At 45.6% G+C, this 24,947-nt stretch overlaps 1 protein-coding gene across 3 annotated transcripts; it reads right to left on the bottom strand.

The window, feature by feature from the left end:
* Positions 1–67: 67 nt before the first annotated feature.
* LOC311325107 (bone morphogenetic protein 1-like) lies at positions 68–23,987 on the bottom strand. 3 transcript variants are annotated; one of them, XM_084457767.1, is made up of 20 exons: positions 23,785–23,987; positions 17,284–17,397; positions 16,884–17,036; positions 15,647–15,764; positions 15,159–15,337; positions 14,935–15,040; positions 11,050–11,174; positions 10,661–10,776; positions 9,844–9,946; positions 8,582–8,698; positions 8,147–8,292; positions 7,487–7,682; positions 6,982–7,107; positions 5,692–5,855; positions 4,471–4,651; positions 3,794–3,919; positions 2,321–2,448; positions 1,988–2,201; positions 1,222–1,472; positions 68–1,023 (listed from the first exon to the last, which is right to left on the bottom strand). In XM_084457767.1, exons 1-20 carry the CDS (start codon positions 23,924–23,926, stop codon positions 889–891), a joined length of 2,940 nt encoding a protein of 979 aa, XP_084313893.1. In that variant the 5' UTR covers positions 23,927–23,987; the 3' UTR covers positions 68–888. The 3 variants fall into 3 exon arrangements, with proteins under 3 accessions (XP_084313893.1, XP_084313894.1, XP_084313895.1); XM_084457768.1 differs by having other exon boundaries at positions 5,692–5,852; XM_084457769.1 differs by lacking the exons at positions 17,284–17,397; positions 23,785–23,987 and having other exon boundaries at positions 15,647–15,793; positions 16,884–16,987.
* Positions 23,988–24,947: the final 960 nt, after the last annotated feature.

Genomic DNA, 24,947 nt, shown 5'->3' with positions numbered 1-24,947 from the left:
ACACATTTCTTTTGCTACTGATATCTATTGTGATAAAAAAAAATATATATAAAAAAAAATACTCGGATTAAGGGTAGTTTATGTTACTAATCAAAATGGTGTGTTTGTAAAACTAATCCAGTTATGTCTGTGGTTATGTGACACAGTTCTGTGGCACAACTTTATTAGAGTGAAAAGACCTTTTTGTCCTCCAGAGACACCATATCCCAGAATGCCAGGCCTCAGGGCTGTGAGTTATGAATGGTGGCCAGGGCACAGTGCCTCATTCAGGACGCAACTTCACTGGACGCAGCAACAATATACAATTTATGAGACACCAACCCAATATTAAGATTGTGCCACCATTTATTGAGAGAATCAAGTTAAATTGTAACTATTCCCACATTATCCATACGTCTAATTCAATGTCCCTATTCTACGTCATTAAGAACACACCTTTGCTGCATGGCTTAACTGATCAAAGTCATGGGTGGAAAGTGTAGGGGCTGGATGGGGGGGTGGCTATCCCAGCCTCTGCCGATCTTTAGGGAAACTGGTAGGCCTTTTCCACCAAGAGGGAACCGGTTCGGTGCCGGTTCGCGAACCTAATTTTGAATGGTTCCCGAGCATTTCGACCAAAAAGAAATGAGTTCGGGAACCCAAAAGCTGGTTCCGAACCGGCACCACAAAATAGTAGGTTTTTCAGTGCGAACCGTGACGACATCATGGGCGTGGGCTGACGTCCAATGGTTCGGCTCAAAACGCGGGCCCGTTCTCTGAACAGAACCAAGGTTCCAGGAATTTTGAAACAAACCAGTTCACGAACCAGAGTTCCTTTGGTGGAAAAGGGCTATGGGAGAAGTGAACTGTCGGGGTGACGTGTCCTCTTTAGTCTATGGAGCGAGGGATTCATTTGCTTGTATGTAGTGTGTCCTGGAACTTTGTGCTAGTGTACCGCACATGAAAGCCCTTTTTATTGATGGTGTCGTCGGAGTGAAACTTTATAACGATGGCGTCCCCAGCTGAGTAGATCTCCTCTGGGGGCTGGAAAGAAGAAAAATGTTTTGCTGCTGAGTCATAATTTGTCTAGACACTAGAAGAGGTGACAGTGCACATGAATACTGATGGGGAAAGTAAAACTTGTTGCATAAATGCACATAATTTAATGTTTTTCTTTTCTTTTCGGAAGAATTCGGTACTGTATTATAACTGTCGGAAGAGAAATGAAGTATTTGGTCTTACCCCCGATCCACAGTAGCGTCCCAGCCTTGGCGCTTTCATATCCGCACCATCAAACAGCTCCATATAGTCATAGCCACAATCAGCCTCCTCCTCGATCTCAAACGTCTGGAAGATAATCTCCACCCCATAGCCCTTCTCAGCAGATACCACCCACTGGCAATCTGTGCCTCCTGGATAGTTGTTGTCCCCAAACTGGGCGTGGGAGTAGAGGTCTTTAGTCCTGACTTCAGCTTTGAGACTGCCACCACATTCTGAGAACGCAGAACCCATAAAACATGGGACAGGGCACAGAGAGAACAGTTTGTGTGAATAATGAATGTGTGATTCTGTCCTCTGTATTGACTCCATATGCGTCAGAGTCAGACTTTCAGTTGGAAAACAAAAGTTTTGTTCCTCTGTCCTCTGGACTGTCATAAATACACATACTGCCGTTGTTTTCGCGTTTGGAAATACATGGGAGTGAATGCAGCTGACGGCTAACTATGGCTCATTCACCTCCATGTATTTCCAAATGCGAAAACAACGGCAGTGAAAAACAGAGTCTGGTAATGATGAGTTTGTAACCCCAATAGTGTATTCAGCCTGTTATTTTGACTATTTCGGTTCTTGAAGTGGTGTTTTTACAGTGAACTTTTAACATTGAAGTCAACGGGCACTTCTGCATCCGCCCAGACTGACCAATATGGCTGCCAGGTGAATAAGGCGAATTATGTTCCACTGATCCATTGCTAATGCCTTAGCTTAACTATGCTATCGCTATGCCCACCTGAACTATGTGATGCTTCAAAGCCCCTCTTCTGTACAGAGTTGTCAGAAAAAAAGCGGATGAACAGCTTGTTGCCACTGGAGATGACTGGCAAGGGATTCTTGGTGCCACAGAAGCGACCCAGACTGGGGCTGCGGCCATCTTGCCCATCGTAGATCTCCAGGTGGTCATAGGCACACTCAAGATGAGCCTCCATGTCGATCTCATTGAACGCCTGAGAGAAAGATAGTGTCAGATAGGAAGGTGGTGACTATAGACACATGCATCTACACTACATAAACGTTATGCAGGCATAATATCATAGAAAAATCATCTCAAACGCATTAAACATACAATTTTGATGTGATGGCCAGGGGTAGTGGACAGGGCCCATGTGCAGGCCTTCTTGCTGGGGTAGTTGTCTGGCCAGTTGGGACTGGTGATTGTGCCCATCACACTGCTCAATGTATGATCACAGCCAGCTGGAACATAAACAGCACCAAATCACATCAAATCACTTTCAGTAGGCACATCATCTTCCCAGCTTGTACACTTAGAAGTCAAGAGTCAGCACAACCCCCAAGGTTGTTTTATTATTGTAGAGGCTAAGTGCTTTAAGCCACTGAGGCACTGCTGCTTCGGGTTAACCTAATTGACGCACATACGTTACCGTGTTTGTTGATAAAGTAGAGTCCGACAATAAACTACTGTGCGATAACTTGCTCCATTTATTGCCCTTCTACAATCATTAATCCAATAATCCAGAAAAAAAACACGGTATGCATGTTTGTGAGTTAAAAAAAAAAAAATGTATAGCCTTTATTTAAGACACGAGTGAGTGTGTGTGACACCTAGCCAACAACACCTATTAACACCTAGCCAACAACATATTGAGACATTCACCAGAGTTAAGAATTCAGAACGATAACTAACAGCTAGTTCAAATGTAGACACGTGCCAGATGTGTTTAGCTCGTGCGTTGGATACTTTTTGGGTTGCTAGGTTATGAGAGTTCCCAGCAAACACGCAACGTCAGGGAGACGTTCAGATCATGTCTTAATAACGTCCGTCGGTCCAGAACCCCGTGTGTTCGTCTGCTGGACCCCTCAATATTCACACGTCTGGCTTGGGCCCCTCTAAGACGTCTGTGGACGTGCAAAACGGGTTCAATATCTGAACGTTAAAAAAATTCATTCATTCTGGCTCCTAATTGGATGTCTTTGGACGTCCGAAAAAGACAAAAAAGACGTCTAAAATACGTCTTTTAGACGTGTCTTTGCTCAGTGGGTTGGGACGTTAGTTGTTACATTGTTGATACGTGCTACTTCGTTGTTACCTCGACTGCGCTGTAACCTTTGTTTGTTTGTTTTTTATGTGAGAGTAAATAGTTAGACTCGACTCGCCTTCGTCTACCGTCTCCTCGTTATTGTAGCCTACTCCCACAATTGGTGACCCCGAACGTTTTAACGAACATGTCGACCGGTGACAACAACGCTTCTCCCGCACCGTCCGGTTCTAGCGTTAGCGAAGCTAGCCTCTACTCAGTTCTGTCAGCACAGCCCCCGGCCATGGCACGTCGAAGCCCCGTTCCAACTAAGGGGCATAACCCTTCATTATAAGACATAACCTTCTATTAATACATCCATGGGCATAACACAGGAGGTGAGTTCCTACCTAAATATTATCATTTCCTATTAACATGGGAGGAGCAACGTATTGACCCCATTAACCTGAATTTGGCTCTTACAATAATTATAGGATGACTAGGGATGAGTAGGCAGAAATGTCCACTGATCATTTTAAATGCACTGGAAGCACGACACATACCTTCCTTGCAGTCATGCTTATTGTCATGCAGCACGAATCCACTGCGACATTGACAGCTGTAGCTCCCGAAGGTGTTGACACACTCTTGTTGGCAGCCTCCATTCTCCTTTGAACACTCGTCCTTGTCTGAGGAAGACATTGTTCCCTTGTTCTTATCTTTTATTTTATTTTATTTTTACTTTACTCAAATACTATACAACAGCTGAGGTGGATTCCTAATGTGAAATTGTATGCAAAGACATAAGATGAGATGGGTATGCTAGCATCCTGCCTGGGAGGGTGAATTTATGCATTTTTATTTATGTTTGTTTCTATTTATGTTTGTTCATGTGTCATTGATTGCTCAGTGCGAGTACAATAGCCTTGTCTGCAGGGCTGAAAATTAACACCTGCCACCGGCCAAATGCAGGTAAAATGTCCTATTGGCGACTAGATTTGGGAAGGCTATCTGAAAAAATAAATAATTGGCCGGTATATTTTTTAATCTTCAGTCCCCTTGGCAGGTGACTCACCGTGAGCCAAAAAGTTAATTTTCACCCCTGCTTGTCTGTCACTATGTGTATCAAACAGCTTCACTAAACCAGGACACATTCTTGGCTTATGGTTGTACTTGGCCAATAAAGGTGAACTCTTGGCGTGTGTTTGCATAATCTCAGATATGGGTCTTTAGGGCTCACCGGAGAAGAACTGGGCTTTGAAGCCCTTCTTTGAAACGGTGTTGTCAGACTTGAATTCGATGCGCATGTTGTTGAACTGGGAAGTGATGGACTCTGGTTTCTCCGGCCCACAGAACTTCCCATGAAGCCTAGAGTCTGCAGTCAGTCCACCACGTACCTCCACATAATCATACTTACACACCTGGGAGAAGACAGTCCAAAATGTTGAGCATGCACGATACTATTGTATCACAGCAAGGAAACCGCTGCCTCCCCTCTTGCTGTTTTCAGGACAAGAGTTTACTCTACAGTAGGCTAACATTGCCGTTCACAAGAGGGTTCTTTCTCTATGGCCTTATTTCAGTTGTCTCTCACTGCCCACCTTCTATAAATGCCATCTCTGCTAGAGCTAGACCGGGTTATAGTGCTTACATCTAGGGCTGTAATGATTATTACATAATCGTCAAACCGCGATTATTTTTTCTGACCGCGATTGTTTTTTTTAACCGCGGTTATGACATTTTTATTTTATTTTAAATAAAATATATATATATATATTTTTTTTTTTTTATATATTTTTTTTAATATAAAATCAAAATCTGTTGCAGAGTTTATATGGTAGCAACCCTAGTTCAATGGAATTCTTCAACTTGTTGGCACTTGTCCTATACGTTCATAGCAACTAATGACAAGAGACACTGTATTAAAGAAGTAAAGAAGCACTGATGCATTGTCCACTTCATGTGCTATTTGTATACTCCAAATGTAATTTCATCTTAGTTTTTCAATGCTTTTTTTTTATTGAGGAGGATAAGTTCTATGTAAATGTTGTTAACATTCATGATATTAAAGAGGCATGGTTTTAAACCACAGGTTTACTTCATAGGCTGAGTACTTGTGTTATTAGGCCTACATTATCTGGTAAAAATGAATCAGAACTACGAACCCATCCACCCTCACTCACTCACTCCCTCTCTGTCTGTCTTTCTCTCTCTCTCTCTCTCTCTCTCTCTCTCTCACAAACACACACACTCTCACTCAAATCATGCGGACATGAGCATCAGTGCCAGGGCCGGCCCGTGGTATAGGCGAAGTAGGCGGCAAGGGGCCCTAGTGGTGTGATGCGAGCCCCCCGCCCCACCCCCCCCAGTCAACAACTCTGACAATTATTGTAATAATCTCAATTATTTTTCTGACAATTAATCGTTAAGCAAAATTCATAATCGTTACAGCCCTACTTACATCGTTGCCCTCTGTTTCAAAGACATCAAACAGCAGGGTGATGCGGTACTGGGCGGGGGCCACCAGCTGCCAGACACAGTTCTTGTTGGGGGGGTACTCTTTAGGCCAGCCGGGAGTGGTGAGGGAGCCGTTCAGCTTGGTGATGAAGCCGCCACAGGCAGCTGCTGAGGGGAGACAGGGCTGACGTCAGTGGGGGACCTGTGGGATAAACCCCTCATATAACCGCACTACCATTCACCTCCAACAGAGGGCAGTGAGAAGACGGGTGATGAGGTGTAAAAAAATAAAATAATAAGTGCTTAATTTCTCACAAAAAGAAACGTGCAGCGGGTCTGCATGAACATGTGGCACTGTTAATTAAGTAGTATAAAGGTAGTCAGACACAATGGAATATTTAAAGTAGTTACATCTCATATCCCCATATTACATGAGATCAAATATAGGCTACTACAAAGGAAACACTGCCTGAACCATTATGAATTATTGACAAACCACAAGATGATCCAGGCAGTCCAAAACGAAGAGTCACAGAGGAAGCAAGAGTACAGGTGCATCTCAGAGAATTAGAATATTGTGGAAAAAGCCCATTATTTTCCGTAATTTAATTCGAACAGTGAAATCACAGTATTGTAGATCCATTACACAAAGTGAAATATTTCAAGCCTTTTTGTTTTAATCTTTATGATTGTACAGTATGTTCATTTATACTCTCAATACTTGGGGGGGGGGGGCTCCTTTTGCACAAATTACTGCATCAACGGGGAGTGCGGCAAGGAGGCGATCAGCCTTGAAATATTTCACTACATGTGTAATGAATCTATAATATATGAAAGTTTCACTTTTTGAATTAAATTACGGAAAATAATTAACTTTCCCACAATATTCAAATTTTCTGAGATGCACCTGTATATCAAAATGCCTTTATTACAGTGGCTGAGTCAATGAAAAACCAATGATTAGCCATTATAATGAAGGCTTTTTAATATACTCTTCCTTCCTCTGTGACTTTTCTTCTTGGTGTGCCTGGATCATCTCACGGTTTGTCAAACTATTCCGTTCCGGTTTTCCAAGTGAACCCGATACCTTTTTGATTCTCATTGGACAATAGAGCAAACGTTCTTTTCTTATTGTTCTCATGAATTCTTCTCCTCACCTTCGGGACTTGTCTCCTCACCTGGCTCTGGGATTCACAGGCAAATGTCAAATCTATTTTTCACGGAGTGCCAGATGCGCGTAGCAGGCTTTGCCTCCTTTAGGACTATTTAATTGAGGATCCACTACTACACTCACCCTCACAGCTGCGTTTGTTGGAAGCCAGTTCATATCCAGGGTCACACGCACATCGGTAGCTACCCAGAGTATTCACACATCGCTGCTCACAGTGCCCATTGTCTGGCTTGGAGCACTCATCCATCTCTGCCATACACAAAAGCCAGTGACAGAGAATCAATGTAATGAAGGGCAGAGAATCAATAGCTCAAAATAATGGCTGTTATTCATCCTATTCCATTGAAGTTCCAAGTACAGAGATTATTTGTATTATTCTGAGGACAACACCACTGAACACAAATGTTTCATCTTTTTCCAAAATGAACAGTGTTATTTGGCACGTTGTTGCTATCATGTGTGTATGTCTGAACTATGTGGCACATGAACTGTCCTTCCGACGATAAAGATCTTCTGAATCTGAAAATGCATATTATTTTACAAAATGCCATCCTCCTCATCCTTATTATCCTATCATCGTCATTTTCATCTAATGACACAAAAGGGTCACAAGAACACAGCCACTGACCTTTGAAGAAGTTGGCAGCAAACCCAGCCTTGTTGACTGATCCATCGGACACAAACCTCATCCATAGCTGGTTGGAGCTGCTTTTGATGTCATCAGGTTTGTCATAGCCACAGAATCGGCCAAGCAGGGGGCTGCTCTCAGAGTTGCCATCCCTCACTTCAAGGAAGTCATAATTACAGCTGTCATGTCTCTCGATCTACAATAAAGAGCGGAGGAGAAAGTCGGCACAGGTCTTTCAGTTCATGAAGTACGTGTTCACAGAGCCTACTGTGAATGCATATTGCGTAATTAATATGGCCGTTTTGTTTTGGCCAAGATAGAATTTCATTGACTTTGTTACTGCCAGAACACATCACTACTTAGAGTTGCTTGGTTGGTCGGACATGATTTGGAAAGGGACACGCCTGTTGATTAAGAATGTATCATTCTAGACATTTTGACAGGAACAAAATGAATGTTTTTTAAACCTTTGTCTGAGATGTCTGAGATTTGGTTCCCACCTCTAACAATACGTGTGAGCCAAGAGTTGGTATCACGTCATGTAGGAGTCCTAATACTATTGGCTCACTTTTATTTTTATGATTATTCTACATCAAAGTCTTCACTATTGCACCTTTAACTAGTCTAGTTAATGTCAGGCCACCTTTCATCTGCTTTTACCTCAAATGACTGGAAAGCGAGTCCAACGTGGAAGTCCCCTGTGACCGTGACCTTCCACACACACGCTTTGTTGGGCAGGTAGTCGTCAGGGTAGTTGGGAGACTGAATCTGGCCATTGTCTCGATTCAACTCTCCCCCACAGATGGCTGCAGGGAGAAAGGGAGGGGGCAGGAAGTACATTTTCCATGAATTCTTCTAACAACAATATGAACTTCAAGCATTTCCCGTTAATTTGTGGGGGGGGGGGGGGGGGGGGATGAAAACTATAATATGAATGCAAAGTAGAAGCTCTGAATCACTGATGCAATGCTATCTCTATGTTGTATTTCTTTGAAACTACTCAGTACACTTTATCATATATCTATTATATATAATAGATACCTAATAGATACAGATACGTACAGTAATATGAGTCATATTCAGAATTCTCTATACCTTCATACACTGCTGAGAAGCCCTTGCCCACCCAATTGCTGCTGCTTCTGAATTCAATCCACAGGCGACTGTCCATTGAGATAATGGGTCCAGGAAGCTTGTCTCCACAGAAACGGCCTGATTCAACAAATAAGCATGTAAATACACAACCGCAAATGGAAGTAGTGTCCAATTCGCCTTATTCACTACAGCTGCCATATTGGTCAGTCTGACGTAATTAGGGGTGCGGATGCGGAACTCATCATTACCAGACTCTGATTGTTTTTCACTGCCGTTGTTTTCGCGTTTGGAAATACATGGAGGTGAATGAGCCATAGTTAGCCGTCAGCTGCATTCACTCCGATGTATTTCCAAATGCGAAAACAACGGCAGTGAAAAACAGAGTCTGGTAATGATGAGTTTGTAACCCCTGATAGTGTATTCAGCCTGTTATTTTGACTATTTTGGTTCTCGAAGTGGTGTTTTTACAGTGAACTTTTAACATTGAGGTCAACGGGCACGTCTGCATCCGCACCCCAGACTGACCAATATGGCTGCCAGGTGAATAAGGCGAATAGCACAGACAATAGATCTGTCACTGTTCCTCTCAGTCACAAAGAAGTCAGTTTTCTTTGATATTCCAAATTACATTGACATGTCCTTTATTATACGTTATGTGTCATTTTAAAAAGCAAAAGAATGAATGATGTGTTTTGACAACATTCGGCAATTTAAAGCATACATATTCTCTACCATTTTCTGCCAATAACACCAAAACAACTCTAGAGATTTGACTACAGCGCACATCTGCACATTCAAATGCCAAAAGAATACAAAGCAGGTTTGGAAATTATAGGCTTCTTCAGGCAGATACAGACAGGTTCCTCTTGAGTTCTACTGCAAACGCTCTTCTCTGTCCTGGCCCCGCAGTGGTGGAATGCACTGCCCACTGATGTCAGGACAGCAGAGTCGCTGCCCATCTTTCGTCGCAGGCTCAAAACTCATCTCTTCAAGAAGTACTACAACAATCCTCCCGCCTAAGCACTTATTGTATTTTATTGTATTATATTATATTGCACTGTACTTTAGATTGCTATTCTTGCACTTTGCCTTCAGCACTAGATTATGCTCTTAGTCACTTGTTTTAGAGAGAAGATGCACTTGTGAGTTCTGGCAAGTAGTAGTACATTGGCTCTTCCTACGTTAAATGCAATTATTGTTAGTCGCTTTGGATAAAAGCGTCAGCTAAATGACTGTAATGTAATGTAATGTAATGTAAAGACCTTTCAGAGGGGCTTTTTTCCAGAAGCCGTCGCGGACCTCCACATGGTCATACCAGCACAGGTGACTCCTGTAGAGGTCCATGGAGGTAAAGTTCAGAATGATCTGTGAGAGAAACAACGAGAGGGATTTGGTGGGGAGATGGTGAGGAAGGTTGGGAGCGGAATGGGAAGAAAGTTCTGAGCAACATAACTGCAGTTGTGATGGCTGAATCGTCGACCTTTCCTATGACAACCTTGACCTTTTTCTATGGGAATCTTACAACGATAGCTAATGCCTTGTAATTCAATACACATCACCATGACTACGTCCCAATTGAGTGGGTGCGTTCAAATGCAGCGAACGTTTGCGAACGTTAGCGAACTATTTTCCGTTAGCTTTGTGTTCGCTGCAAACGTTTGCTAACAGAAGCTAACAGTCTGGAGAGGTAGTTCGCCAGTAACGGAACGAGGACCACAATGGACCCAGGCTTACTGGAGATGTGCTCCCAGATGGGGATTGTTGCGTTTATGCGAACTATTTGGAACGTTCATTAAAAGCCGTTCAAATGTGACCGTTTGGAGAAAACATGTTTGCGACGAACGTTCGCCTCCGTTAGCTGAATTTGAACGCAGCCCTGATGAGCTCCTAGTCTGGGCTGATTTGATAGCCTCCCAGATAGCAAGCGGATCTGGGCCATATACAGGCCAGATCTGGCCCTTGTGGCTTAGTTCCGGCCCATATATGGCCCAGAATTATTACACATCCGCTTGCTATCTGGGCTGTAACTACTTTGACAACAGATCCTGAAATGTCCAGACATGGACGTTTTCAGCCCACCTTCTCTCCAGGAGTGACTGATATTCTCCAGATACAGTGAGCATAGGCCGCATAGCCATTGGGAAAGCCAGGGGAGGAGAAGTTTCCAACGCTGTCCTGTAGGCTGTCTCCACACCCTGCCAAACATAACACCAACCACATAGTGAGACTGTACAGTTCACCACTATCACAAGGACAGAAAACTCTGCAAAGAGAGTCAAGGTCATTCTCTTGTCAAGGTGCTGTAAATGGTTACAATTGGTTACTAAATGGAGTATATTTCAAAGCAGGATTTAAAAAAAAAATCTTCCTATCTCTATATCGTGCTGCTTTGTATGAAGCTTCTCAGCATCCTTGATCTATTGCATATCTGACTGATATTAGAGGCATATTCAGCTATTCAGTCTTACTTGCACACTGGTAGAGTTTGCTGGCTTGTGCAATGTCCCCTGAGCTCAGCCTTGTCCTCTGCCCTATTGGTGGCTTGACACCGTCCACATCGTAGCGGGGTAGGATGGTGTCTAGGAAGATGCCTCTGTGTTTTACGCACACAAAACCACATACAATTTGTTAGTTGCTGAGGTTCGAGAGGAACTTCTCTTTCACTGCCAATATAAAATATAAGAATAAAACAATAATGACCACCACATGTGAAACAAGAAATGACAGTAGCGTTAATCATTGCGTGAGCTTAGTTCTAAACATAATTGATACTGGTTAGAATTTCCTAATAAAAGCTTGGTATAGTTTGGGTTATTAGTCTTTAAGTTACTATTCTATTACGTTTTGAACGTTCTTGAAGAAGCAGAGGAGGCCTGTTTGACACTTTGACTACTTTATTGACCTCCTTCTCTCTCTAGTGGAACTAGTTGGAGGGCTAACTCTCACCCAGTTCCCATGGTGATATCTCCATGAATGACCAGCATGTGCAAACAGAGCATTCTGAATGGAGGCTTTACGCTGTGCCAACCGGCTCAGTGGAACCCAGCCCCGAATGCCAGAAAACAAGGCCAGTCCAGCTTAAATTGTCCTACACAAAGCCGAAACTGGCAGGCTTCCGCGACCTAGGGCAGCAAAGTGGTTGTTGAGCTAAAAAAGCAAAACAGAGGAAAAGCAACAGGGTAACAAGAGGCATGAGGCTGCATTTGAAAAAGGGGGGACTGAGACCGCTGTGAAATCATCCCCATCACTATCAGGACCAAAGCCCCAGGGGGGGGTCTATGTTAAAGAAAAGTTTGACCAAATTTGAACGTTATACCGTTTTTATCCTCTGAGAGATTTTCTTGCAGTTCCCGGGGGTTATTTTATTATGTGTATCTTTCATAATGTCAGAAGAAATACAGCCAGTATGACACCTGGGAGTTAATAGGATTTTTTTTCCGGCTTGTGATAATGCCGTTTCTACACATCCAATTTTAATACTGTTCATTATGCTTATGCTTTATCTCTTGAATAAGCCATGCGACTGTCCATTGAGATAATGGGTCCAGGAAGCTTGTCTCCACAGAAATGGCCTGATTCAACAAATAAGTATGTAAATACACAACCTCAAATGGAAGTAGTGTCCAATTCGCCTTATTCACTACAGCTGCCATATTGGTCAGTCTGACGTAATTAGGGGTGCGGATGCGGAACTCATCATTACCAGACTCTGATTGTTTTTCACTGCTGTTGTTTTCGCGTTTGGAAATACATGGAGGTGAATGAGCCATAGTGAGTTATGGGTTAATAGGTTATGAGTTAATAGGATTTTTTTTCCGGCTTGTGATAATGCCGTTTCTACACATCCAATTTTAATACTGTCCATTATGCTTATGCTTCATCTCTTGAATAAGCCATTCCTAATATTTAACCTGTCCCCCTGCACCAGACCCTCGGCATCACATCACCCAAGCCATGAGGGGGGTGTCTCTGTCGAAGGGAACCCAACGACCCCCCTCCCCAAGACATTCAGAAGACACCATTCAGTGTCTCTATCCCAACCAGTAACCCAACGACGCCCCTCCACTCCTACACTCACCAATCAAGGACCTATTCAAAGCTGCCACGCTGAAGCTCAGCCAATTTGACTAACTACTGCACACCAATAACCACATACACCGATTGCTCACTTGTCCACCAGAAATGAGACAGACCTCCTGTCACCCAGCCGGTGGCACGGTCAAACACATCGTAGAAATCACAGACCATCTGGTGTCTGTCTCAGTAATCTTGCATATGTTAAGCCACAGTCATTCTCCTGTCCTGTCACAGAAAAGAGCTTTTCACAAAGTACTTAGACCAGGGCTAAACACCTTCTTAGAACCTTCTTAGCCCCAGACTAAGCTTACACACTGGCACATTCCAAGTGGGCTAACCCTGAATTTAGCCTAGGGCTTGCTGGCCCTTCTCCGGAGAAGGGTTAGCCCTGAGTTTGCAGTTTGCCCCTGAAAATCAACTAAACTTGGGGTTAAAAGGTGCCAGTGTGAAACAGGGCCAAAGTAAACAATGGACTGTGTAGTCGATAGAGTGAGGGAGACAGCTGATGCTGCTGCTGCTGTGGCCGTTCAGGGTAGTGGGTGTCAAGAGGTCACACTTAGGCCACAGGGGGGGCCTCTCCTCTGGGGTATCAATGACACATCTCTATGGGACACTATAAACAGACACAACCCAGACTGACAACCAATGGTGATTAAGATATCATGTTAGGGTGACAGACGACACATCTGTATGGTCACTCCTCCACCAATCTAGCTTCACTAGGCCCTAAACGGGCAGGCCTAGGCGTGGGTGGGTGGGCCGAGAGAGCACTAATTAACGTCTCAACCAAACCTTGAGACTTCGATTTGGAAACGGTAGGCAACTCAGCCAGACAGATTCGCAACAGAAGAAGAATGCCAAAGGCCAACAATGTATTTTTCTACAACACTCTGTTAAGTGACATCCAACATCTCTTGTTGATGTAACAGCTAGCCGGGGGGCACATTATAAATAAAATAAAAAAAAACATCTCTTGGAGCCAGAGTAAGAGAGAGAAAGAGAGGGAGAGGTGAGTGAGTGGGTGGGTGGCAGCTGCTCCCGCAAAGAGGACAGGAAAAATGTTGAAGAAGTTGTCTATATGCTAACAGGAGAAGAGTCGCTGTGTTGCAACCACAGGCAATTTATTTCGACAACACATCTGCTGTGATAGATATAAATCAAATTAAATAGAGAGATAAATTCTCCAATCACTGTACCTGAACACCTGTACTGGTGTTCCACAGGGAAGTGTTCTGGGTCCACTTTTCCTCCTCTACATCAATGACCTTAAATCTGGTGACCATGGTCAGGTGATCATGTGACCTCTTCCTGTAAACTGAAGACTCTTCTCTGCTTGTTTCCCCACAAAGACAAAAGTGCATAGTATTGTATTGAGTACAGAATTTCAGAAAGTCAGAGACTGGTTTCAATATAGGGAAAGCTTCTTAGCAAGAATCTCCAGATTTCTAGATCAAGCAGCTATGTTAGCCCTGGCAGGTGCTCTTATTCAGTGCCATTTTGACTCCACTTGTTGCGCCTGGTTTCCCAAAGTTTTAAAATACAAACTGCAAACCTCACAAAACTAGTCAGAATCCTTTTAAGGTTGCCAGCACGTTCCCACCTCGAAAACTCTCACCATGAGAGCCTGAGATTCATAGGATTGTTTGAAACAATATAACAGAAAATTATTGGAAACTAACCGAGGCGAGTTTGTCAGCGCAACGAGGGAACAATTTAAAAATAGGTTTTGAAGCCATCACGTTCAACTTTTGAAATGTAAGTAAAACGCCAAAATGCAAATATCTTTTCATGTGAGCTTTACTTCGGAAAATGGATTACGGTAATGTGATATAAGTTGAATGACTAGTTTTAGGAGATCAAATCATATTTAGACCGGTATGGTCCTTTAAATTGACAAACATCATATGTTACTGTATGGTCATGGCACAATTCAGATGGGAACAATTATTTATTTCTGGCTGTTCACTACCAATGATTTTTTCTTCAGATTTAATGTCCCATGAGGATTTTCTCTTACTGCTTCCGCTTAGGCACTCTATGCTAATAGAGCAACCCCTATCTGGTACCTACTCTTGTTCACATTTTCCATTTTGCATTTAAATACGCTTTGGGTAATTTTAACATAAAATACTGCTCCGGATCCACCCTGATCCACCCTGACCTCCGAATGTTATACCTTTTGTCATCGTTCCAGTTCAATTCAATTTAATCTCAGGGTTAGTAAGCCCAGTCTTCACAAAACATCCTTTTTCACATAAAGTGTATGTTGTTGTTACCTTGAGAAAGTGTTCCTTGCATAATGCATGATGCTGTCAAAGTCGTATACCTCCCCCAACGAATCCACCTCCCCAGGCTCCATTTTCAGAAAATTGTACTCTTGTCCTGTTGCCAAAATTGAAAAGTAGGAAATTGTAAAATGCATCGGGAGCATCAGAGCTGCATAGGAAATATGCTCTCTCACTCACATAAACACACACACGCACGTGCTAGCAATTATTACCTGGCTGGATGTTGTCTCTGATAATGGCCACATGTTCATCTCTGTCAGGGCGCGTATGCTCGTGCCAGAAGCCGATCACATGGCCCAGCTCATGTACGACTATTCCAAACTTATCACAGTTCTTCCCAATGGAGATGGCCTGGGGACCGCCGCCCCGCCTTCCCACATAAGAACAGCACCTGTAGGCCGGAATCCAGAGAACACAGATGGATTGCAGGGGGGAGGCCGTGGGAAACATCTGTCATTCAACAAGAAACAGCCTCACGGCATCTTTGAGATCTGATCATTTCACATGTTTCCATTTGCCTCCTGAATGAACTAACTGAAACATTTAACAGTGCTTTCCACTTCATATATCCAGAATGGTTCGATTCTGCAGGTGGAGAAATACAATAAAGTTGTGGTCAGTCTAACCATTCTGGATATATGAAGTGGAAAACATCAAATGTTTCAGTCAGTTCACTCAGTGTCTATGAGTACCCACTCACCCACAAGGTCGGTATGTGAACACGATGTAGCTCTCCTCTGTTGTTCTCTCGATGAAAGTGACACAAGTGTGCTTCTCCCAGTGACGCATTGCTTGTCGGAATATTGCTCGCTGGCTCCCTAAAAGGGATCAGCATCTCTTCAAGGGCCTTCATCAAGGATACATTACCGCGTGTACATGAGGGAGGGGACAAATTGTATGATCTGACAACTAACTAAAGTAAAAAAAAAAAAAACTCTACTGTAAGTACATTATGGGTATAAGTGAGCAACTAATGGAACATAATGGAACATGTGGAGCCATGGAAACGCACATCCAAAAGTTGTCACAGGGGCTGGACCAAAAAGAAGCACTAGTGAAAATGAGAAAAAGTCCGCACACTGTGGTATTAGCTCCCAATAGTGATACTTTATTAAAGCAATTTATTAAAAATTCCTGAAGCCTGACTGAAACTTAAACATCAGATTGTGAGAGGAGATGTACTTGAACCTATTTGCTCATAGATAATGCTTTCAATAACTTTAGAGCTAACATTTCTACAGTATGTTTCATAGCTAGCCTACAGTTGACTTTGGGGGTCCCTTCGGCAATGTCTACTACAGGACTCCAAATGGGCCTGACAGCTTCTGTGCTCGGTGATACACAAGTATTCGTTTCAACAGGCAGCAGATGTGTTGTCGAAATAAATTGCCTGTGGTTGCAACACAGCGACTCTTCTCCTGTTAGCATACCGAGACAACTTCTTCAACATTTTTCATGTCCTCTTTGCGGGAGCAGCTGCCACCCACTCACTCACCTCTCCCTCTCTTTCTCTCTCTTACTCTGGCTCCAAGAGATGTTTTTTTTTTATTTTTTATAATGTGCCCCCGTCATTGCACCTGACGAAGGCCATACGGCCGAAACGTTGTGCCTTAATAAAGTATCACTATTGGGAGCTAATACTACAGTGTGCAGACTTTTTCTAATTTTCAACTAATGGAACATCTCATCTAGGTCGCGCTACCTAATTGGGTTTGCTTCTGTCATTGTGTCTTTCTACCCATAAGCAGAAACCCAGATAGCAAGCGGATGTGTAATAATTCTGGGCCGTTTATGGGCCGGAACTAAGCCACAAGGGCCAGATCTGGCCTGTATATGGCCCAGATCTGGCCTGTATATGGCCCAGATCCGCTTGCTATCTGGGAAGCAGCTCCTTAGCCTATTAGCTTGTCTTACTGTCAGCCTGCCACCGCACTCACCACTGAAATTCCCACTTATGACATAAGGGATGACCCCCTCCGGCCACACCCTCGCAGGCCTGGAGGTGGCCGCTCTCTTCCTCCTGTGGCGGAGGCCTCGTCTGTCTGTGGGCGTGGCTCTCCCACTGTTCACATTGGTGGAGGAAGCGTTCACTGTAATACACATTATGCAAACAATTTGGTACCAGTTAACTGAACTAAAGGCCTTTGCCTGTTAAAATTGTGTTCTTTTTGTTTCAGTTGTGTTATGTTATGCTATGCTTTTAAATCTGTAGCACTTTGAGATTTTTTAAATGAAAAGTGCGTTACAAATACAATTTATTATTATTATTATTATTATTATTATTATTATTGAACTCAATGCTCGCTGTTGTTGATGACCCCAGTCAGGATCTCATACCTGCATCTGTCCCATTGGAGGTCTGGAAGGTGTGCTGGGTAGCATCCAGAATGCGGGCCACTCTAAACATTCGGAGGTCCTCCTCATCCAAGGCAATATCTCCTAAAAAGGCAACTGCAGTTGGTGCATGCACACACACACACACACGCACACACACACACACACACACACACACACACACACACACACACAGAGTTATCTTCCCAAGACACTGTCAGTGGTACAGTAAGTGTGTGTCCATAGAGTACTAACAGATAGACTCATTTATCTTAAATTATTATTACTTAATAAAGATACAAATGGATATCTCAAGGACATTATGCTACAGGAGGATAAATGAGGGACTGTAAATAAATACCTCAGGCAGTTCAGAGACAGAAGATTGGACACTCAGGCGATAGATGAACCCAGGCCTACAGTGTGCACATGAGCAGCTTGTAAGGCGTGTCACGGTTCTCACCACCAGTGTGTAAATGGGGGATTTTCTTGGGCTGCTAATTAACTACATGTACTGTACAGTACTTCTTTTTTATTGGACCAGTGGCAACAAGACACAACTCTGCATTCTATATGTCAGTAAACCAACACATGACTGGTGTCAGCACTGCGCCATAGTGTCCCAAGATGTCCAGCAGATGGCGGCAGAGTGCACCGTACTTGGATTTTGTGGACTGATTTGGGCTTGGCTTACCCTAAGTGGGTTCACCTGTTTGGTTGCTGATTGCATGCACCTGTATTTAAGAGGTGTCTGTGTTTTGCCATGCATTCGAGCCTCATATGTTTCTAGGAGACTCCTGTACCTTTGTTACCCTTTGTGGGACCTTCTTTTGGATTAAAGCAAGTTTGTTTTTGGCTCCTATGCTCAGCGTCCTGTACTTAAACTCAGTACTCTTAAGTTAGCATCGTGACAGTAGGCTCGAATCATCAACATGAGTTTAACAGGCGCTGAAGGAGCGGACATCAGCCTATCCCAAGTGCTCGGAGCTTTGAAGACCCAAGGATCCTCAATCCAGCAGATCCAGACCTGGATAACACAGCAAATGCATCAACAGAACCCCCCAGGCGGCAAGACATTCCTTCAGAAACCGGAGCGGTATGATGGCATCCCAGAGACCTGTCAGGGATTTTTGACTCAATGTGACCTGTTTTTTGTTATGCAGCCAGATCAGTTCCCCTCGGAAAGAGCTAAGGTCGCTTTTATGATTTCTCTGCTCTCAGGTAAAGCTCTAGTGTGGGCTACTGCCCTGTGGGAGGCTAGTTCCCCACTTTGTGCTAATGCAGCAGAGTTCTCTAAAGCACTACGCCAGGTTTTCAACCATCCTGTGAGTGGCAGAGAAGCAGCACGCCGCATCAGCACGCTCCGCCAAGGGGCCAGAGCCGTTTCTGAGTATGCTATAGAATTCCGCACCTTGGCAGCTGAGAGTAAATGGAACAATGAAGCACTTTTGACCACTTTTTATAACGGCCTGTCTGAGGCGGTCAAAGATGATTTGGCTAGTCGGGAGTGGGGTGCCACTTTAGATGAGCTCATTACCACCTCTATCTGCCTCGATCAGCGCATACGCGAAAGGAGGCGTGAGCGCAGGCTTCCCAACTCCGCACAGCCCCAAGTGTGTTCGCCTCAGAGCGCGTCAGCTCCCGCTGCTCAGCCCACTCAAGCGGAGGCTATGGAGATAGGCAGGTACCGCATCACACCTGCTGAAAGAGAGCGTCGCCGCAGAGAGAGATGCTGTCTTTACTGCGGTGAGGCTGGTCATTACAGAGACCGATGCCCCCAGCTGCAGGGAAACGAAAACGCTCATTAGGGGAAGGGGACAGCTTAGTGAGCAGTTTGGTCCGATCTCAGTCCCCCAACCCAGCTAAGCGCCTATCCCTGAGTGCTCAACTCACCTGGACCCCAGAGAACCCTGAGAACATCCCAATCACTGTGCTGATCGATTCCGGTTCAGAGGAGAATCTGATGAACTCTGCTCTGGTCACACGCCTCGGTCTACCGGTCATGGCTCTTCCCAATCCTGTGAGAATACAGGCACTCGACGGACGACCCCTAGGCTCCGGTAAGATCAACTACATGACGCGCCCCTTATCGCTACAGATTGGTTCACATAAAGAGACTATCTCTTTGGCTTTAGTCGAATCCCACCATGACATGGTGGTACTAGGGTTTCCCTGGCTCCAGAAGCACAACCCCCTAATCAATTGGTCCACTGGGGCAATTTTGTCATGGAGCTCAGAGTGTGTTTCAGCCAATCATTTTACACCTGTGATGGAGTGTTCTGCTGCCTGTTCATCTCCTGAGCTCACTTCAGTCCCTGCCGAGTATCATGACTTAGCTGAAGTGTTTAGTAAGACTAGAGCTACAGAACTACCCCCTCACAGATCTTATGACTGTGCCATTGACCTGTTGCCTAACACTATTCCCCCCCGGGGACGACTGTACCCTCTCTCCGTCCCAGAGACTCAGGCCATGGAGGATTACATTAGTGAGTCCCTTACCAATGGGCTTATTAAGCCCTCGACCTCACCCGTGTCAGCAGGATTCTTCTTTGTACCCAAGAAAGATGGTGGTCTACGACCATGCATAGACTACCGAGCACTGAACAACATCACAGTGAAAAACAAATATCCGTTGCCACTCATGTCTTCTGCTTTTGACCTCCTTGGAGGAGCTACAGTGTTCACCAAACTAGACCTGCGGAACGCTTACCATTTGGTCCGCATCAGAGAGAATGATGAGTGGAAGACTGCATTTAGCACCCCTAGTGGACATTATGAATACTATGTGATGCCGTTTGGTCTGACTAATGCACCCGCTGTGTTCCAAGCCTTTTTAAACGACGTGCTCAGAGACTTCCTCAACCGCAGTGTGTTTGTTTACCTCGATGATGTGCTCATCTTCTCCAAGTCCCTTACAGAACATCGTCAGCACGTCCGGCAGGTCCTACAGCGGTTACTGGACAATCAGCTGTTTGTCAAACTAGAGAAGTGTGAGTTCCATGTTACACGCACCTCCTTTTTGGGGTATGTCATCTCCCCTGACGGTGTGATCATGGACCAATCCAGGGTGCAAGCAGTACTGGACTGGCCGGTTCCTACCACTCTCAAACAGGTACAACGTTTTGTGGGATTTGCTAACTTCTATCGTCGTTTCATCCGAGGTTTCAGCTCCATTGTAGCACCCATCACAGCAGTGACCCGTGGAGCACCGACCAAACTCAGATGGACCCCAGAGGCACAAGCGGCATTCGAGCACCTCAAGGCTCAGTTCACGTCGGCTCCCCTGCTGAGGCATCCTGACCCTACCCTACCGTTTGTATTGGAGGTGGACGCGTCCGGTTCTGGAGTTGGAGCCGTGCTTTCCCAGAAGTCAGGTATGGACAATAAGACTCACCCGTGTGCCTTTTTCTCTCGCAAGCTCAGTGACGCTGAAAGGAACTACGACGCCGGTGACAGGGAGCTGTTGGCCATCCTACGGGCGCTTGAGGAATGGAGACACTGGCTAGAAGGAGCACGCCACCCATTCACTGTCATCACGGATCATAAAAACCTCCAGTACATCCGTGGAGCCAAACGCCTGAACCCCCGACAAGCCAGGTGGGCTCTGTTTTTCACCCGATTCAGGTTTATCATCACGTTTCGCCCCGGAACCAAGAACGCCAAGGCTGATGCCTTATCACGACAGTATGACATTGATGTTACTGACCCTGTCCCCGAGTGCATCATTCCCCCCAGCTGTGTGGTGGGACAGGTGACGCTTGCCCTGGAGGACGCCGTCCGGCGTGCACAAGAGGAGGATCCGGGTCCTGGTGGAGTACCCCTGGGCCATCTGTATGTCCCACTCAACGCCCGCTCTGATGTTCTACAGTGGGGGCATGACTCACCAGTGACGGGGCATCCGGGGACTGCCCGCACGGTAGAGCTAGTTAGCCGCCACTTTTGGTGGCCGCGCATGAGAAGCGACATTGAGGAATATGTCCACGCATGTACAGTCTGTGCTACACAGAAGTCAGGGAACCAAGCCCCGGCAGGCCTGCTTCACCCCCTGCCGGTCCCATATCGACCATGGTCCCACATTTCGATGGATTTCATCACAGGCCTACCACCTTCTGATGGCAACACTGTGATTTTTGTAATCGTGGACCGGTTCTCTAAAGCTGCCCACTTTGTCCCTTTACCTAAGCTGCCTTCAGCGAAGGAAACCGCCGATGTGGTGGTCCGGGAGGTGGTGCGTTACCATGGCATCCCAAGTGACATTGTCTCTGATAGAGGCCCCCAATTCATGTCCAAGTATTGGTGTGCATTTTGGTCCTTGTTTGAAACATCTGTCAGTCTTTCTTCAGGCTATCATCCCGAGAGTAATGGACAGACGGAACGTGTGAACCAGGAACTGGAGAAATACTTGCGCTGTATGGTCTCATCCAATCCGGGTGCCTGGAGTCGGAAGCTGGTGTGGGCTGAAATCGCCCACAACCAACTGAGTGGGTCATCCACCGGTATGTCCCCTTTTGAGGTTCAGTATGGATTTGTCCCACCGTTTTTTCCCTCTCAACAGTCCGAGTCTGCGGTCCCCTCTGCGGATGCTGCTGTGGCCAGGTGCCGCCAGGCCTGGAAAAAGGCCCGTGCTGCGCTTACGCGCACCACCGAACGCCATCGAATCCAGGCCAATCGCAGGAGACGGCCTACCCCGACGTTTCGCCCTGGACAGAAAGTGTGGCTCTCCACCAAGAACCTGCCTCTGCGCACAGCCACCAAGTTCACTCCCCGGTTCATCGGCCCGTTTCCTGTGGAGAGGAGGGTTAACCCGGTGGCTTACAAACTCAAACTTCCTAGGACTCTCCGGGTGAGACCGGTGTTCCATGTCTCCTTATTGAAACCTCTATTCTCCTCACCCTTGTCCAGGCCTGCCCCGCTGCCGCCCCCTCCGCGGGTCATCGCTGGTGGCCCGGTCTACACCGTCCGGAGGCTGCTGGATTCCCGGCGGTGGGGGCGGGGCCTCCAGTACCTGATAGACTGGGAGGGCTACGGCCCGGAGGAGCGCTCATGGGTGCCCTCCCGGCACGTCCTGGATCCTGGCCTCATCCGCGCCTTTCACCGCGCCCACCCTCTCAAACCTGGCCCACCTGGAGGTGGTCGTCGGGAGGGGGGCACTGTCAGCACTGCGCCATAGTGTCCCAAGATGTCCAGCAGATGGCGGCAGAGTGCACCGTACTTGGATTTTGTGGACTGATTTGGGCTTGGCTTACCCTAAGTGGGTTCACCTGTTTGGTTGCTGATTGCATGCACCTGTATTTAAGAGGTGTCTGTGTTTTGCCATGCATTCGAGCCTCATATGTTTCTAGGAGACTCCTGTACCTTTGTTACCCTTTGTGGGACCTTCTTTTGGATTAAAGCAAGTTTGTTTTTGGCTCCTATGCTCAGCGTCCTGTACTTAAACTCAGTACTCTTAAGTTAGCATCGTGACAACTGGTGCTTCTTTCTCCCCCAAAAAGAGTTCCTCACAGGGCTCTGTGATGCTGATGTTCTGTTTGACCAGCGCACACCTCCTGCATACAGACATGGCCGCTGTACCATGAATGATACACAGACTACACACACACATGCGCTAGAGCATGGGTTCCCAAACTGTGAGGCGGGCCTCCCCTGGGGGGCCCCAAAGAAATTCAGGGGAGGCGTGAAAAAAATGGAAAAACATGTTGTTGTTTTTTAAAATGTCTGGTTTTTATGAATGAAATGTGATTTTAAAGGTCAGAAGATCGAACTAAATAATGGGAGAGATGTATACTAAATTTGTGGATAGTGCAGAGAGAGTCTCCCCCCACAGGCATGAATGTATTGTGCGAAAACGTCATAACGTTAACTAGCAACAGGTGCCACCGAGCGTTGCCGGCTGGAGTAGCCTACAACGCCATATTCACTGAGGCAGGAGGGATTGGACTGCTGGCATAGCCTCAATCACCTCTCCTGGTCTCCAGGCAACAGACGGGAGACAGAGGAAAGGTGTGAGGGAGATAATTACCCTTTGAGAACCTTGAAAGAGATGAATAAATTCAACTCTGTGAAGAGAGGAAGGAACTAATCAATGGCAATATGAGTGTGATAAATTGTCAGTGTAATTCCCTGATGTTTGGGCTAGCTAAAAAGAATGCGATTCATATCGGTCTAGATTTAACACGTGCTGTTCCATGTCAGGCTACCATGATTGAGCTCTGTGAAACAATCGGTGTTGGAAGCTCTGAAAATGTAGGTGACCGATAAAAGTAAAAAAACAAAACAACAACAACAACAAAAGTAGATGGAACAATGGCCAATGAGGCATGTGACTCATGATTGGATATAAGAACATCATAAAAGCTGATCTGAACAGTGCATACAAAGTTCTCGTACTCCCTTGGAGGAATTCACCAACACCTCTTTGACCTCTGTAGATCATGCAGAGAATATGTCGTACTGTATATTACAAACACTGATGATTTCATACAAAGGGGGGACAAATCACCTTACCAGCTTTGCAGGGATCCTTGTAGTCGATTGCTTCTGTGGAACTCGGTTCAAAGAAGTTCTCCGCGTCCACCAACTCTAAGTCTACAGCCAATAGAACGTGTAGACTTGACAGCAGGATCAAATACCTTGGAAAAATAGTCATACCGGCACTTTGATGTCAGAGTATGCACAGGCTTGACATTAAAAAGAAAATAAAAAGAAAACAAACTTCAAAGAAAGAGAAAGGGGAGAGACGGGGAGGAATTCGGACTGTAGGGAGGCGGAGGGGTTTATAAACACAGCACTGCCTCTCCACATGTCTTCATTCTGGGGCAGTGATTCGCTTACACAACCGGGCGCCGAGCCAACATCCCATAGAAATGCTACAGACAGCACAATCGTGGTCGTTGCCCTTTGCAGGACCCTGCTCACTGACCAACCGCCACATAAATAGGTCACTTTACTTGTAGAATAATTGAGTGTAATCATAAACCTTTAGGTTATGCTGCATTATGAATGGGCAAATTGTGGTTATTTTCAAGGGGGGGGGGGGGTTGGTCAGTAGATAGTCATTCTCATAAGGTGGCAGTGGGGGACATGTTGGGCCCAGGGCTCTTGCTGTAGACCTACCTCCTTGGTGTAGACTGCCACTCCTCTTTAGGTCAGGCCCAGGGCTCTTGCTGTAGACCTACCTCCTTGGTGTAGACTGCCACTCATCTTTAGGTCAGGCCCAGGGCTCTTGCTGTAGACCTACCTCCTTGGTGTAGACTGCCACTCATCTTTAGGTCAGGCCCAGGGCTCTTGCTGTAGACCTACTTCCTTGGTGTAGACTGCCACTCCTCTTTAGGTCAGGCCCTGGTCTCTTGCTGTAGACCTACTTCCTTGGTGTAGACCGCCACTCATCTTTAGGTCAGGCCCTGGTCTCTTGTTATAGACCTACCTCCTTGGTGTAGACTGCCACTCCTCTTTAGGTCAGGCCCTGGTCTCTTGCTGTAGACCTACCTCCTTGGTGTAGACCGCCACTCCTCTTTAGGTCAGGCCCTGGTCTCTTGCTGTAGACCTACCTCCTTGGTGTAGACTGCCACTCATCTTTAGGTCAGGCCCTGGTCTCTTGCTGTAGACCTACTTCCTTGGTGTAGACTGCCACTCATCTTTAGGTCAGGCCCTGGTCTCTTGCTGTAGAC

Source organism: Borostomias antarcticus, assembly GCF_949987555.1.
Source record: "Borostomias antarcticus genome assembly, chromosome: 2".
Lineage (NCBI taxonomy): Eukaryota > Metazoa > Chordata > Actinopteri > Stomiiformes > Stomiidae > Borostomias > Borostomias antarcticus.
Note: the sequence above shows the minus strand (reverse complement) of the source record. Positions and strands in the feature narration are given on the sequence as shown.

Coding starts and splice junctions, on each gene's coding strand:
- LOC311325107 (XM_084457767.1), bottom strand. CDS start 23,926: ATGACTATTTTTCCAAGGTATTTGATCCTGCTGTCAAGTCTACACGTT. Junction 7,108..7,486: donor TGCTGCCAACTTCTTCAAAG/GTCAGTGGCTGT, acceptor TGTGTATGGCAG/AGATGGATGAGTGCTCCAAG. Junction 5,856..6,981: donor CAACAAACGCAGCTGTGAGG/GTGAGTGTAGTA, acceptor GTCTCCCCTCAG/CAGCTGCCTGTGGCGGCTTC.